General features: G+C 47.3%; 1 protein-coding gene across 1 annotated transcript; it reads left to right on the forward strand.

Annotated features, from left to right (window-relative positions):
* Positions 1-219: 219 nt before the first annotated feature.
* On the forward strand, positions 220-14,395 carry LOC125942009 (uncharacterized). The gene is made up of 6 exons (XM_049659913.1): positions 220-1,577; positions 5,097-5,171; positions 5,619-5,818; positions 10,960-11,119; positions 11,868-11,925; positions 14,374-14,395. Exons 1-6 carry the CDS (start codon positions 1,400-1,402, stop codon positions 14,393-14,395), a joined length of 693 nt encoding a protein of 230 aa, XP_049515870.1. The 5' UTR covers positions 220-1,399.
* Positions 14,396-15,952: the final 1,557 nt, after the last annotated feature.

The following is a 15,952-nucleotide window of genomic DNA, read 5'->3' on the forward strand; positions in this document are numbered from 1 at the left end:
GCGATAGCAATTATATGGACACTTCAAGCAGATTTCTGCCGTCGTCGGCGTGAGGTTCCGTATAAAGTCCAAGGGCGATAAAATCTTGCAACCGGGCGCAAGGGGAACTGGCGACGCAATCTTCCACGCGAAAGTAGCAAAGCGGGAAGGAAGCGCGGAAGGGAGGGAGGGGGGGGGGAGGCGGCTTCTCCTCTGCCAACAAATGCGTTCATGTAATCTGCGCTTGGTTCTTTATTATGTTTGCGCCGGTACGGGCTGCCGGTGTTGTCGCGCGCACCGTATCTTGCAAGCGACCTCCAAACGGCTCTGACCTTTGTATGCTGTGCATTCGGCCGCTCAGTTTTCCTTTGAAGCGATAAACCGCACGAACCTTCGCTCGCTCGCTGCGGCAGCTGCGCTTGCTGCCAGCGTTTTGACAGTGGTTGTCTGCGGTCATCGAGTGTGATTTATTCATGTGTGCTTGTGCGCGCTGACACCACGCTTGTTAATTCAGTTAGTAGTGAATGTGTCCAACTTTATGCAGCCGATAAAGCTACTATCCCTACTCCGAATAGCTCTCTGCTAATTCGCTATCGCCATTGATGCTTCGCCTTTCGGGCGAAACTGCGACATTTTTTTTCCGTTCTTCCATGAAGCGAACGGATTTTTTAAAGGCCCGTTCGATTCGCCTGCACCACTGTGAACCAGTTCGCGCACCGATTCACGAAAAGCGCGGCACACGAAACAAATGCCGAAGTGCTGACCCGGTGCAGGTGTGTGTTTTGTCCGACCAATGTGCACGGCTTGCGTTAAATAGGTCTTGAGCTGCTGGTGTAATCGGCTTCGGAGACGTTAATATACCCGCGCTTGCCTAGACACGGCAGATAGCCGTAAGCTGGGTTTTAACGGCGCTTGTGCATGTGTGCTGTGTCGTCTGCTGCGCTGCTGCTTCGCACCTGTACCACAGTCTATTAGAATATAAGGTATGTGTACATTCTAGGACACTGTACCTGCACGACTGCACAAAGTCGGCACCGACAGTAGAAAGGGCGCAGCAAAATCGCGAACCAGCCCTGCACCTTTCCTGTATATTTTGAAACGAACGGCGGATTTCTCATAGGGTGTTCAAAGGCGCCATTGCTGCACCGCTGAAACGAATGAGCTGTTAATACAGGTGAATAGAACGTGTCAAAGCTACGTTCGATTCACCTACACCACCTGCAAACCGTAGCGAAGCAGCCACTAGTACACTCTACAGCCACGGAAAGCCGGATTGCGGATCGAATTAATACAAACATTAGTATACATTTTTTTTCGTTTTTGTCATTCAATGATTCTGGTGCGACCCACGCGACTTGAACGCGCTTCCCGGTATGCTTGTTTTTATTGCGTATCATCCGCCGTAATTAATTAAATAATAATGTACTTTTGCACTGGCGATTCGAGAGATGACTCAAAAAAAAAAGAAAAAAGAGAGCGTCGGTTCCTCGATTTCCTCTCTCTCCTTTCGTCCTGGAATTTGCGCCATCGCCATCGACGACAGCCTTGCCTTGTGCGCAACGTGGTAACCGAGGAGACTGAAGTCAACGTGTGCGTGAGTATGCATTTTTTAATACGAGAGTTTTCTTGTCGTGATTGTACCTTATGTGCATTCTCATCTACGGGTCAACGTCGTGTGCGAGTATTTGCGTAGTTAATGGCGCGTGCCAAATATGCAGCGAGCGCACGTGTGGCTAGGCCGATCGGTCGCGTACTACGTGCGCTCGAGATGAGTTCAATCATGCGCGCATGTTATATACTCCGGAATGGCATTGACTAGACCGCTTTTTTTGATGCACAGAAAGACGCTGGGCGTAGATTTCATGCACGACTTGCGCGATATAGCTACACTATAGATCTTGAATGAGGTCTGTCGGGGATCTATGCGCGTGTTACCCGGCCACAAGCACTTCATCTCCTGCATCGTTTAGGGCAGCGGAGTCTACACGCAACCGTGCCGGCCAGGAAATAAATTAGCCGTTTTCGCGAGAAATTCCGACGTCACTGCTGCGGTGGTGCCAAACAAAGCCATGTGGATTCTATGCGAACATTAAAGCACCTGAAAAATAATCTAAGAGACTTCTTTAGTGCTCGGCGTGGTCTAATGGCTCCCTGTTCGTCCAGTACGAGTGGTGCGTGTTAGTGCCACAATATGAGATCATGTAACACTTCGCTTCAGCCACGTGTTGTTCACAACTTAGCCTAAACTTTCACCGCCTTCCGCTAGCTTTGCTCTCCATGGGAGACGAGCTTAATTGTACCTCGTGCAAAAGGATACATGCTCTAATGAAACCGCCGATTTCGCATGCTTGCACAGAAAGCTCCAGCCTTATGCAGTGGATCGACCACATGAATCAAACGGCGCATGTAAATAGCGGAGCGCTTGTGGCACACGTGGATCTTTAGCAAAACCTCTAAAACAGATTCGGTGCATAGAAAAAAACTTCTCAATTGCAGCGTGCCCCGTACTAGACGCGGAGACTAGGCGCAGAATGGCTCCTTATACGCGCGGCGATTCTGATGTCATGCCAGCTTCCTTAGGCAGAAATTATGAGATAATGTGCAGCAGTCAACACGCTTCTCGGCAAGTCATGAGGTGGTTTACGTCAGTAGTAATAGTTCTGCACCTAACTTTTGCACCAATTGCTTATTCGTGACAGTCGCGTTTCCACACAGACGATTTTTGTTCTTCGTGAGACTGAAATTTCATTACATATACAAAATTCATGGGTGTTAAGTTTCATTAAGTAGCTGGTCAGGGAGGTTTGCCGCATGTTGCCTGCTCCTGGAACATGTGGCAAACCTCCCTGACCAGCTGCTTTCTACAGCAGGCAGCGACACAAGTTTATGCTAGTGCTCTCGTTGCAGCAGGTCACATCCCCACAAGTGAAGGCAGATTCTCACTTTTTTTTTCTAAAAGCACCAGCCAATTAACTGTGGTAAGTGTCATACTCAACGAAGGCGACCCCAAAATGTAATCGTTCTGCAAAATTTGAGCAAGAACAGTGCAGTGATGAGTGCAAAACCTTTTTTCGAACAGGTACAGCGAAATTATTCAGCACCCTGTAGAAGTTTGACGTACATATCACGGCTAACCTTATGCTCAGCTGTCTTAACTGACTGTTGAACTTGTACCTTGAACTCGTATATACCAAGTAAATCAAAAGAGTAGTATTGTCATCTCATTCAAACAGTTTAAGTTCAAGATTATGAGTTTATGAGGGCAGTAACTGCAATGCATTGTTGCAGCCCTTTCACTGTCTCATGGCTGTATCAAGTGCTCATATGCTATATGTACCAATTACTGTACCACGCTTTCCTTTTGTTTTGACCTAATATTGTGTCGCATTAATACGGTTCTTTTTTCTCGTATTATTGCAACAGCTAACATTGGATAAGTAGGAATGACATTGTGTTGTACCTAATCCTTGTACCTGTGACCACTACCCTCTGTAACAAAAAAACCCTGATGGTATAGTGTCCCAGCTGTTATGTAACAAGCTTTAAAAATACACAGATAATTTTACACAAATAAAACCAAGTGCATGTTATTCAGAGTCCAGTTGAGAAATGGCCAGTAATTTATTAGCCCTTGGCACCTAATTAGTTATAGCTAACGCTTTTAATTTAGTCATCTATCTGTTAGGGTGCTGATCAGGAAGTTGTATGATATATTAGAGTGACATGCTTCTAGCAAGGTCCACATCATGTTTTTTTTTCTCGTGGAGAGAAGCCTGCAAGTATGAAAACTGCCATGCGTCAATGCACTCGTGTGCAAAAGGTTGCTGTGCCATCCAACAGTCTCAGCGGGGAAAGTTAACTGTCCTTTCTGGGGTTTTACGTGCCAAAACCAGTTCCGAGGAGCTGTTGGGGAGCTGTTGGTGCATTGTGTAAAGAATATTTATGTTATTGTCAATGACAGGGCCAGCTTGCTTACCCACTAAGACAGTTTCAGGGCCCTGCAATTCCATGCACATGATCTTTTTCAAATTTCATGGGGTGGGGGGGTTCATTACCGGAAAAAATAAGCACACAATGTTTTCCTCACTGGAAACGGTTTGTTTTGGTGTCACTTATGATGCTCATCTCCCAAATTAACATCTTGACAATTAGAACAAATAAAAAGTTGGCTCATTGCTTTGCTACTTGGATGACGTGCATCATGAATACTAGCACTTTTTCAACCAAACTCCAAAGAACATGCACTTTGTTTTGTTTGTGTAGACTTAACAGTAATTTACTGATGCAGAAGTACTTTTCTCTTTAGTGTCCCTTTAAGACCACGGTGGTCAGGACCAACACAGTTCGTTTGCCTCCCCCCCCCCTTTTTCTTTAAAGTTTGTGTATGATGCACTCTGGTATAGCTGTTGAAAATGTTGCAATTATTGTTGACAAGCACCATTGTTGCACATACAGGAAAGTAATCAAGCCTTCGCTGTTTATTATTATGCATAATTTTTCCCCGCCTAGCTTGCAATGCCTACATCTGTAAAATTAGCAATAGCTTGAATATTAACAGCACTCTTGCCATTTTATGGCTGATATCTTGCAGGTGTAAACCTGCCTTAGAAGGTTGCATAGTTTGTTAAACATCTAACTTTAAAAACTGTGCATCAAGAGGCTTGCACCTTTTGGCCAGTTTGAATGTTGCCATCCCAAGTTATACCAAATGCAATCTGCGTTTTTGCATTGAAAGGGGTTTGTAATAATAAATGATTCATTGTTTATTGAGATTTGCAGGTGCTTGACTGTCTCCCATATGTCATAACATTGACTGTTGGTGGCGGTGGGTGCAACTGAAAACTTGCAAAGAATATAAAAACAATGACAAACTAATTCTTTAGTGGCATTCTACAGTTCCTGAGTTATGTTAACTTGTACCACTGATACTTTGACGTCATCAAAGCTGTGCCAGCTTGTTCACAATGTCTGCGCAGTTTGCTTTGGGCATTCACAGAGGTCACAAATATCTTATTCGTGACATTTGTCCGTTGAATGTAGCCTGCACAGCTTAACAGGTTGCTTGTCGTTCTAGTGTCTATTATAATCTGTTTTGAATATTTTTACTTTGTTCAAAGGCACTTATGACAAGGCAAAGAGGAGGGCCAAGAAGGCGGAATGCGAGTTGGCTGTGGACACCACGGAGCTGTCGGGTAATTGCTAGTGTTTTTGTTTTTTTATGCTCATGCTTATGTGAAAGGGGAAGGCAAACTTGGAGCAGGGTTACATTTACAGAGCAGTCGCTCTGCCAACTGGGCTGACCAGGAAGCTAGAGGTGACAGCTTCAGGCTAAAGTGGCAAGTCGAAGTGCATGCAAAAGTTTTTTTCTGGAAAAGCTGCCGGTTTGAGGGGTTGAGTCTAATAAAAGATGCGACTTATAGACCAGAAAATATGGTACTCCCCATTAGGACACAATAGAATGGTTCCACCTCTCCTTCTATTGCTGGAGGTACCCTTGAAAGTCTTTAAATACCTATGAATTTTTGTCACCGAGACCTGTACAAATCCTGATACTTTGCATTTACCAGAGTGCTCTGAAACAACCAAATATGCCATAAATCTACCGCTTCTGCTGTGAAGTAAATATTTTTGTGTTTCAGCGATGCTGCTGCGGGTGCAGCTGAGGCATGAAGTACGGGTCGTGTCTGAGAGGCTGGATGAAACTGAGCCTCTTAACAAGACCCGTGCAGTGTCTCAGCCTGCCTTGTCGACGGTGCCTCCAGTTCTTCCTCGGCTACCTGCCGACAATATTAAAGAATTAGAGGCAGCCGTGCGGGATGAGGCTGTGGCTGCCACCTTGGTTTGTACTGCCCTTTTATTTGTAATTATGAGGCTATGTAACATGTGGAAGTTCTGTGCTGTTTCATGAAACATGGTGTGGGTTCTATGTGAAGGAACTTTGCATCGCACACACTAAAGAGTTCATGGAAATAATTTGTTCCCTGCTGTATAGTTTCTAATGACATATTTGGACTGGACCTTAGTTTCTTTAACATGCATCTAAGCGTACACTAGTGTTCTTGCAATGAGACCTCATCGAAATGTGACCCTGACTGCCAGAATCAAATCTTTCACCTCGAGCTCAGCACCGCAACGCCATAGGCACTGAGCTGCCATAGTGGCTTGCTGAATCGGTGATTTCCAACAGCTCTCCGTAGAGATACATTCATGAAGCAGGAGTAAATCGTTAAGTTAATAAAAATCTATTGCTGATATAAAATGCAAACTGTGGCAGCTTTCTATAGAAGGACACAATGTAGAGCACTTGTGAATAAATTCTTTTTGTTAGACGAGTTGGCACATCGTGAATGATAAATAGCAGTGCAAACAAGTGGGACACAGTACAGGAAAAGGGGTGCAATGATGTTCTGTATATACTGTATTTACCTCATTTTAATCTACAGTTTTGTTTTCTAAATAATAGAGTTTGAAAATTGCATTGCAGTCGGATATGTAATGAAAACCACATTTGCAGCAAGTCTAGTGTACCTGTTGTCGAATTGCCTGATTGCACTAACATTTTTTTTCTTGTGCTACAAGCCCATGAAACAAACTCCTAAACTATCCAGTTTCATGCAATGGTTCAAAGCATTTTCTAGAGCACTAGCAATTACTTTAAGAATGTAAACCCACATACCCTGTGCCCCTGTTACTTTTTATTCCACTACTCTGATTTTTCTGTGCTTTGTTTTATCTACCACTATTCTACATTATGTAAGAGAATTTATGCCCTTCATATTGAATAAGTGAAATACCCTATTTACTTATGTAATGGACACGCTCGCATAATGAACGCACCCCCAACTTTCGTCGTCAAAATTTCAAAATTTTTTTTCTCCCGCGAAATAAACACACCCTGAACTTGCTGCCGTGAAGTAGGAGAGACACAGTACGATGCGGCGTCCGATATGGCATTCAGTGGGTACGATTGTATCAGACGCTGAATTGTACGTGTGTCTCCTACTTTTATAGCGGTAGCATCATATGGACACTCCAGGTGCATTTTTGAAGTCGGCGCCAATGATCGCGGCTTTATCCCACGTTGGAGGGAAGAAAGCGGGTAGGAAACGCGCCGTATTTCGTCGTGTGCATGGCGCCGTTGGGAGGGGAGGGAGGCGGCACAGCAACTGCACATTGCACGGCCGGGCGTGCCCTATCTTGAAAACGATCTGCGTCGGAGGCTGAGTCTAGGTGCGACGGCAGCTTATACTTTTGAGCGTACTCCGTTATCGCCGCTCAGTTTGCGTTGAAGTGATACATGGCATGAAGGTCACTTCGCTCGCTGTTGCTGCAGCGCTTCCTCACACCAGCATTTCGACTGTGAGTGTCCGCGGTCATCGAGTGTGATTGGTTCATGTTTGCCTGTGCGCGCTGACACCATGCTGGTTAAATTACTTTGGAAGTTTATACGGGCGATAGAACTACTATCCTTACTTTGTATAGCTCTCTGCGCATTTGCTATCGCAATCGATGGTTCGCCTTGCGGACGAAATTGCGGCTTTCTTTCAAACAAATCATTCAAAACAAATCATTCAAAATTTTACCCTGCATAATAAACGCACCCCCCCCCCCAACTTGCGCATATTTTCAAAGGAAAAAAGTGCGTTCATTATGCGAGTAAATACGGTATTGTAATGGGGGTGCCCCATTTTCCATGCCGTAATGACAAGGGTTGGGAAAGTTGGTCAAATTGCGAACAGCTCGAACCATTGCATTGAACATTCATGGCAAAAACAGATGCTGGCCATAGAGAGAACATGGCCCCCGTGAAGGGGAAATAGCATTGTTTAATGTTTTTTCACCTTGGTTGCCATCCGTTTTGTTTTTTGACAGGCTTTTTCCCACCCAGTTTAAACCCACAATGAATGTAATGCAGACCAAAATAGTGTTGTTGAAGGGGTTATATGTTCTGCCTTCCCCATGAAGACTTGTTCACTGACATAGTCGTTGGCCATATGCCTGTTGTAGCTAAATGAAATCAATAATAGTCAGTGAACAAGGCTTCTGTGTAGAAGCCAAAACATCCTTTCGACAAGCAAGTCGAAGCAAGTGTCAAACCTTCCGATGTCTTACGTGGTTGCCTTCTGTGCCATGATGTTATGAGAGGGAGAAAGCTAAACGAAACCTGGCTGTAGAAAAACTAGTATAAATGAGGTATTTAGTGCACTCTGGGGTTTGCTAGTATATTTCTGGGGTTTTAGAGTCCGGAAGCTTCACGTAAAGGGACAGACAACTGCTCGGAACATGAATTGAGAAAACCGCTTGTGCAAAAATGACCTATCCTACTGGTTAAAATAAGCCATGTTTTTCTCATTAAATGGGAATTTATATTTTTAATTCTTCCCCAAAAGTTGCGAAAAATGACCCTTGGCGCGCCACATGGCAAAAACATGAAGATGCATAAGTGGCCTGAAGAGGAGGGCAAACTGGAACAACTTGGTATTGATTCATGGTAAATAAGGAACAGCGCACTGAAAACGTAGACGAAGGGAGACTTGACACACCACAAGTGCTGACTTTCAACTGGAAAACTTATTGAATGAACGAGTTTATGAACACTTGAGCTGTGCATGCACTTGCAAGGCAGTGAACAATTCATGACATGCACTCGTGGTTAGATCAGGTGATACTAAACAAGAATGAATTAAAAAAAAACATCACACTGCTCGGCTGTCAACGATTTGCGGGGTCTAAAACGGAAATTTCTCTTTCTTGGAAGACTATTGTAGGCTGACTAATGCAACCTGGTCCTGCTTTCTGTATTCTATAGGTCCTCGCAAATTTCATGAGTCAATTGGTCTGTGTGGCGAAAAAGCTTCTCGGTCTGAGAGAATTCTGCAGTGCACCCGAATTGCCAAAAGCGAGGCGCAAACAGTGCATTTTGGTGCTCCCTGAGGCGCACGTTTACACACCGCCCTGATTGTCCCACGTACACTCGGCCACAGGTGAGGGGGCTGCTGTACACGATTGCAGTGGCGCAAGGCACACGCATATTAGTGTGCCTTACAGGGCAGACTTTTTTGCATTTGCACCTTTCTCCACACATTTTGTAACTGCTGTGCAGATGCTACCCACTTTCTGGCTGAAAAAAAAATCTATGCCATGCCACGATCCCCCCCCCCCTCTTTTTTTTGTTTCAACCTGTGCGAACGCTAGTGTCCATAGCATGCTTCAATTCTTGCACGAACTTTCCACAAGACAGCATGCTATTGGCGTCTTAAGGAAAGCTTGTGCGAAGAGTAAAGTTTGGAGAGTAAAGATGCGGCACCAAGAAGCAAGCCGTTAGCCATACATCCACTAGCGTTCGCACAGGTTGAAGGGGGGGGGGGGATCGTGGCATGGCATAGATTTGTTTTCTTTTCAGCCAGAAAGAAAGTAGGTAGCGTCTGCCCTGTAAGGCACACTAACATGTGTTTGCCTTGCGCCACTGCAATCGTGTACAGGATCCCCCTCACCTGTGGCCGAGTGTACGTGGGACAATCGGGGCAGTGTGTAAACGTGGGCCTCAGGGAGCACCAAAATGCACTGTTTGCGCCTTGCATTTCGCAATGCATTGCCATGACTGAGAGTGCACTGCAGAATTCTGTCGGACCGAGATTCTTTTTCGCCTCACAGACCAATTGACGCATGAAATTTGCGAGGCCTATAGAATACAGAAAGCAGGACCAGGTTGCATTAGTCAGCCTGCAATAGTCTTCTTAGAAGAAATTTCCTTTTTAGACCACGCAAATCGTTGACAGCGGAGCAGCGCGATGGTTTTATTTTTGTTAATTCATTATTGTTTATTATCACCTGATCTAACCACGAGTGCATGTCATAAATTGTTCACTGCCTTCCAGGTGTATGTGCAGTTCAACTGTTCATGAACTCGTTCATTCAATAAACTTACCAGTTGAAAGTCCGCACTTGGGGTGTGTCTACGTCTCCCTACGCTTTCAGGACACTGTTCCTTATTTACCATGAATAAGAGGCCTATCACATGGCTTTCTATTATTGTATGGGTTTCATGGTATTCTTATTAGTATTGAAATGCAGTCCACATTTTTCTGTTATTTTTTTTACCTTACAATATGCTGATAAGCCTTCGTTTGTAGTGAAAGTGGCACTGCCTTTGTTTTTGATGAGTTGGCTTGGTAAGTCTATCGACAGAATAATGATAACGGGGGCCAGGCAGCCATGATGTAGGTGTGTATTTGGGGGAAAAACGCTGTACAAATGTAAGAAGGTCTGTACGACAATGCAAACTTATTGTACCAGCTTTATATCTTCAAAAGTGGTTGAAAAGGCCAAAATGTAGGCAGTTAACTGCAGTTGCACTCACTCCTGTGAAGCAGAATGATAGGCTGCTTTCACAATTTGCGTAAGCTGCAGGTGCAAACATTGCTGAGGGTTAACTTTTGGTTACCACAAAACTACGTCTTTAAAAACTGGTTGTCAGTCGCTTTAACGCAAAATGTGAAGGTCTGAAAATATCATGTCGGTATGCCTTTAAGCTGTTTTGTGCCACACGTATGTAGATCTGGCTTTCCTGCACTCTAATGTCACATCCCCTAATTATGCATTGGGAATTTGCATGGGAGTAGAGTTGGTGCGCTTACAAGTGATAGTGAAAGCTTGGAGAGGTAGTTACTATGAAACATAGTTACTGTGCTAAGGGTTATGAAACACAAACATGAAATGCACAGAACAGACAAGACCTGATGCACTTCGTGTTTGTGTTTATTCCAGTAACGCTAAGGTGTTGTAGAGCACATTTACAATTAAAGGGCATTGCGTCACAAACCTCTTCCAGCAAAAATGTTTTGCTTTGCACTCAGCTAAAAATTCACTTCACTTGGCAATAAATTATATTCTGGTAGTATTGGGTAGATTTTTCAACTTGAAAACATTGCCGCATACAATGCTCATTTCCACATCTCTGGCAATTTTTGTCTTTTGCAGCGCAAGCACCTCCTGCAAATAGGAGGGAAGTCACTGCGCGAGGTGGCATCGTATGCCATGAAGGCTGTAATGGCGCACCCCGTCCAAGTGCTTTACAGCCTTCATAGCAGGAAGGGGAAGAGGGCATTCATCAATTTGAAGTTATGCCGGATAGTCACAGGTAAAGCTCCTCAGTCATCCTTTTGCATTGTTGAAGTATTGTGTGTACAGCCGAACTCCTCTACAGCGAAATGGCTTGCATAACAAGAGGTTGTCCTTGCCAAAATCGTGTCTTTCATATAAATTGTCAACTTCTACAACGAAGAAATTTGGGCGTCCCTGTTGGCTGATTTCATTTTTTACAATGAAAGCCACATACTCAGACACCACTGCCCTTGCAGAAATTGCGAAAGTGTGCTCTGCACTAGCACCAATGGCAGCTTAGGTGAATTGCTTGACGAGCATGCCGATGAATTGCATCACACCAGGCAGCTTACACGTTTAGCATCAGCGGGTGAGACAGTTGAATATGTCTCGGTTAGTAAAGACATGGTGTGATCATCACTGATGACGTTAACGCTATGTTAGGGTGAAAAAACAAGAATGTCAACGAAGGCAACAGGGATGAAAATCCTGTAAATGGATCAAGAATTTTCATGGCGGGGAAGGCGATAGCATTTAATTATCCGCAGCATTACTTTGCGTATCCTGCATTTCGCCGCTGAGCATGCTGTGAACCTCGGATTCAATAAGGTTGGCTGCGGTTGCAAATTCTGTCAGATAAACTGTGTGCTAAAGACTTAGCAACTTATTTCACTAAGTCTCTTGAAGGTTTTCTTTTGTTGAATGTGTTTGCCTGCTCTATTGTGGGTGATCTTTACGGTGCATGCTGTATGTACTAATTGTGGTCTTTGCATGTTTGTGTGCAGATGTCATCTGTGCGAAAGGGGGGGGGGGCGACCTGACACAAGCACAGGACTTCATTAAGTCTGTGGACAGCGGCGGTGGCAGGAAGAGGCGTTTCACAGCAACGTTTGCAGCAGAGCAGCCCGATGATCTTCAGGGCAGGAATCATTGCCTGCCCACTGGTGCCCTCTCCCTGCCCCACCCTTGCCCTCAGGTCCCTGGCAAATCCACCGTCGGCCCCTCCTGTCCGGCTGCTGCTGCTCCTGCTCTTTCCCCTGCTGCAGCCCCTGCCCCTCCTCCTGCTGCTGCCCCTGTAGCTGAGCACCCCTACTGATGCCTGCATCAGTTCAAGAATTGTATTGTAAATAGTAAAATAGTACTGTAAATAGTATACTAAATAAATTATATTTTCGTTTACGCTTTGCGTGTGTCTGCAGGAAGTTTCCTTCCCGCACTTATTTCCATCACATTTTCTTCGCTACTAATTGTATAGGCAGTAAGCTAGCATACAAGCAACAGAATGGCTAAGTACAGGCTATGCTTGAAACACACTGGATGCAAAATGGCTGAGCACCGGATTTTCTTGAAACTCATTGGGTACAAAATGGCTAAGCACTGGGTATTCTTGAAACACGTTGGATACAGAATGGCTGAGCACTGGGTATTCTTGAAACACGTTGGATACAGAATGGCTGAGCACTGGGTATTCTTGGAACACATTGGATACAGAATGGCTGAGCACTGGATGTTCTTGAAACATGTTGGATACAGAATGGCTGAGCACTGGACGTTCTTGAAAGACTGGATACAGGATGGCTGTGCACTGGCTCTATGCTTGAACTACATTGGATTCTACAATGACAAACTGTAGGGCCAATCCTGGCTCGAACAGTGGGTGAACCTTGGATCGGGTTGCACTTTGCCATGATGCCAGGATTGGGCCACAGTTCGTACCAATTTCTGCGAGCATTGGACCATGCTTGGCCCAGTGCTGTCGTGCTGCCTGGGGGGTAGCTCGGTTCCTGTGCTGCTTTACTGGATCCACGTGGTAACAGGTATCAAACCCTGCACGATAAAGCAGAATGGCGATTGAGGCGGCTGCATCACTGCAGTACTTTCACGCCCACTGAGCGGGGGCGGAGGAGGCCAGATGCTTAAGAAGCCCTCTTGCGATGCATACAGCGATGTGGAAGACCATGTTACGGCGAGTACAGGCTGGTACTCGCGAAGAAATGAAGCGGGCCCGTCGCAACAGGCAAAAGGTGTTGCTGGCATTCCAAGGGGGAGGGGAACACGGCGTCACATCGGGGAGACGGTAGCGTGGTAACAATTATCAAAGCATGCACGATAAAGCAGTATGGCGATTGAGGCGGCTGCATCACTGCAGTACTTCCACGCCCACTGAGCGGGGGCGGAGGAGGCCAGCTGCTTAAGGAGCCCTCTTGCCATGCATACGGCGATGTGGAAGACCAGGTTACGGCGAGTAAAGGCTGGTACTCGCGAAGAAATGAAGCGGGCCCATCGCAACAGGCAAAAGGTGTTGCTGGCAGTCCAAGGGGGAACACGGCGTCACATCGGGGAGACAGTAGCTCGGTTCCTGTGCAGCGTTACTGGATCCACGTGGTAACAGTTATCAAAGCCTGCACGATAAAACAGAATAGCGATTGGGGCGGCTGCATCAGTGCAGTACTTCCATGCCCACTGAGCGGGGGCGGAGGAGGCCAGCTGCTTAAGGAGCCCTCTTGCCATGCATACGGCGATGTGGAAGACCCGGTTGCGGTGAGTACAGGCTGGTACTCGCGAAGAAATCAAGCGGGCCCATCGCAACAGGCAAAAGGTGTTGCTGGCAGTCCAAGAGGGAACACGGCGTCACATCGGGGAGACGGTATCTCGGTTCCTGAGCTGCTTTACTGGATCCACGTGGTAACAGTTATCAAAGCCTGCACGATAAAGCAGAATGGCGATTGAGGCGGCTGCGTCACTGCAGTACTTCCACGCCCACTGAGCGGGGGCGGAGGAGGCCAGCTGCTTAAGAAGCCCTCTTGCGATGCATACGGCGATGTGGAAGACCAGGTTACGGCGAGTACAGGCTGGTACTCGCGAAGAAATGCAAGCGGGCCCATCGCAACAGGCAAAGGGTGTTGCTGGCATTCCAAAGGGGAACACGGCGTCACATCGGGGAGACGGTAGCTCGGTTCCTGTGCTGCTTTACTGGATCCACGTGGTAACAGTTATCAAAGCCTGCACGATAAAGCAGAATGGCGATTGAGGCGGCTGCATCACTGCAGTACTTCCACGCCCACTGAGCGGGGCGGAGGAGGCCACCTGCTTAAGAAGCCCTCTTGCGATGCATACGGCGATGTGGAAGACCCGGTTACGGCGAGTACAGGATGGTACTCGCGAAGAAATGAAGCGGGCCCATCGCAACAGGCAAAGGTGTTGCTGGCAGTCCAAGGGGGAACACGGCGTCACATCGGGGAGAGGGTAGCTCGGTTCCTGTGCTGCTTTACTGGATCCACGTGGTAACAGGTATCAAAGCCCTGCACGATAAAGCAGAATGGCGATTGAGGCGGCTGCATCACTGCAGTACTTCCACGCCCACTGAGCGGGGGCGGAAGAGGCCAGATGCTTAAGAAGCCCTCTTGCGATGCATGCAGCGATGTGGAAGACCAGGTTACGGCGAGTACAGGCTGGTACTCGCGAAGAAATGAAGCGGGCCCGTCGCAACAGGCAAAAGGTGTTGCTGGCAGTCCAAGGGGGAACACGGCGTCACATCGGGGAGATGGTAGCTCGGTTTCTGTGCTGCTTTACTGGATCCACGTGGTAACTGTTATCAAAGCCTTCACGATAAAGCAGAATGGCGATTGAGGCGGTTGCATCACTGCAGTACTTCCACGCCCACTGAGCGGGGCGGAGGAGGCCAGCTGCTTAAGAAGCCCTCTTGGGATGCATACGGCGATGTGGAAGACCAGGGTACGGCGTGTACAGGCTGGTACTCGCGAAGAAATGAAGCGGGCCCATCGCAACAGGCAAAAGGTGTTGCTTGCAGTCCAAGGGGGGACACGGCGTCACATCGGGGAGAGGGTAGCTCGGTTCCTGTGCAGCGTTACTGGATCCACGTGGTAACAGTTATCAAAGCCTGCACGATAAAACAGAATAGCGATTGGGGCGGCTGCATCAGTGCAGTACTTCCATGCCCACTGAGCGGGGGCGGAGGAGGCCAGCTGCTTAAGGAGCCCTCTTGCCATGCATACGGCGATGTGGAAGACCCGGTTGCGGTGAGTACAGGCTGGTACTCGCGAAGAAATCAAGCGGGCCCATCGCAACAGGCAAAAGGTGTTGCTGGCAGTCCAAGAGGGAACACGGCGTCACATCGGGGAGACGGTATCTCGGTTCCTGAGCTGCTTTACTGGATCCACGTGGTAACAGTTATCAAAGCCTGCACGATAAAGCAGAATGGCGATTGAGGCGGCTGCGTCACTGCAGTACTTCCACGCCCACTGAGCGGGGGCGGAGGAGGCCAGCTGCTTAAGAAGCCCTCTTGCGATGCATACGGCGATGTGGAAGACCAGGTTACGGCGTGTACAGGCTGGTACTCGCGAAGAAATCAAGCGGGCCCATCGCAACAGGCGAAAGGTGTTGCTGGCATTCCAAGGGGGAACACGGCGTCACATCGGGAAGACGGTAGCTCGGTTCCTGTGCTGCTTTACTGGATCTGCGTGGTAACAGTTATCAAAGCCTGCACGATAAAGCAGAATGGCGATTGAGGCGGCTGCGTCACTGCAGTACTTCCACGCCCACTGAGCGGGGGCGGAGGAGGCCAGCTGCTTAAGAAGCCCTCTTGCGATGCATACGGCGATGTGGAAGACCAGGTTACGGCGAGTACAGGATGGTACTCGCGAAGAAATGAAGCGGGCCCATCGCAACAGGCAAAGGGTGTTGCTGGCAGTCCAAGGGGGAACACGGCGTCAAATCGGGGAGAGGGTAGCTCGGTTCCTGTGCTGCTTTACTGGATCCACATGGTAACAGGTATCAAACCCTGCACGATAAAGCAGAATGGCGATTGAGGCGGCTGCATCACTGCAGTACTTCCACGCCCACTGAGCGA

The sequence above is a fragment of the Dermacentor silvarum genome, unplaced genomic scaffold (assembly GCF_013339745.2).
Source record: "Dermacentor silvarum isolate Dsil-2018 unplaced genomic scaffold, BIME_Dsil_1.4 Seq884, whole genome shotgun sequence".
Taxonomy (NCBI): Eukaryota; Metazoa; Arthropoda; class Arachnida; order Ixodida; family Ixodidae; genus Dermacentor; species Dermacentor silvarum.

Coding starts and splice junctions, on each gene's coding strand:
- LOC125942009 (XM_049659913.1), top strand. CDS start 1,400: ATGTACTTTTGCACTGGCGATTCGAGAGATGACTCAAAAAAAAAAGAA. Junction 1,578..5,096: donor TGAAGTCAACGTGTGCGTGA/GTATGCATTTTT, acceptor CTTTGTTCAAAG/GCACTTATGACAAGGCAAAG. Junction 5,819..10,959: donor AGGCTGTGGCTGCCACCTTG/GTTTGTACTGCC, acceptor TGTCTTTTGCAG/CGCAAGCACCTCCTGCAAAT.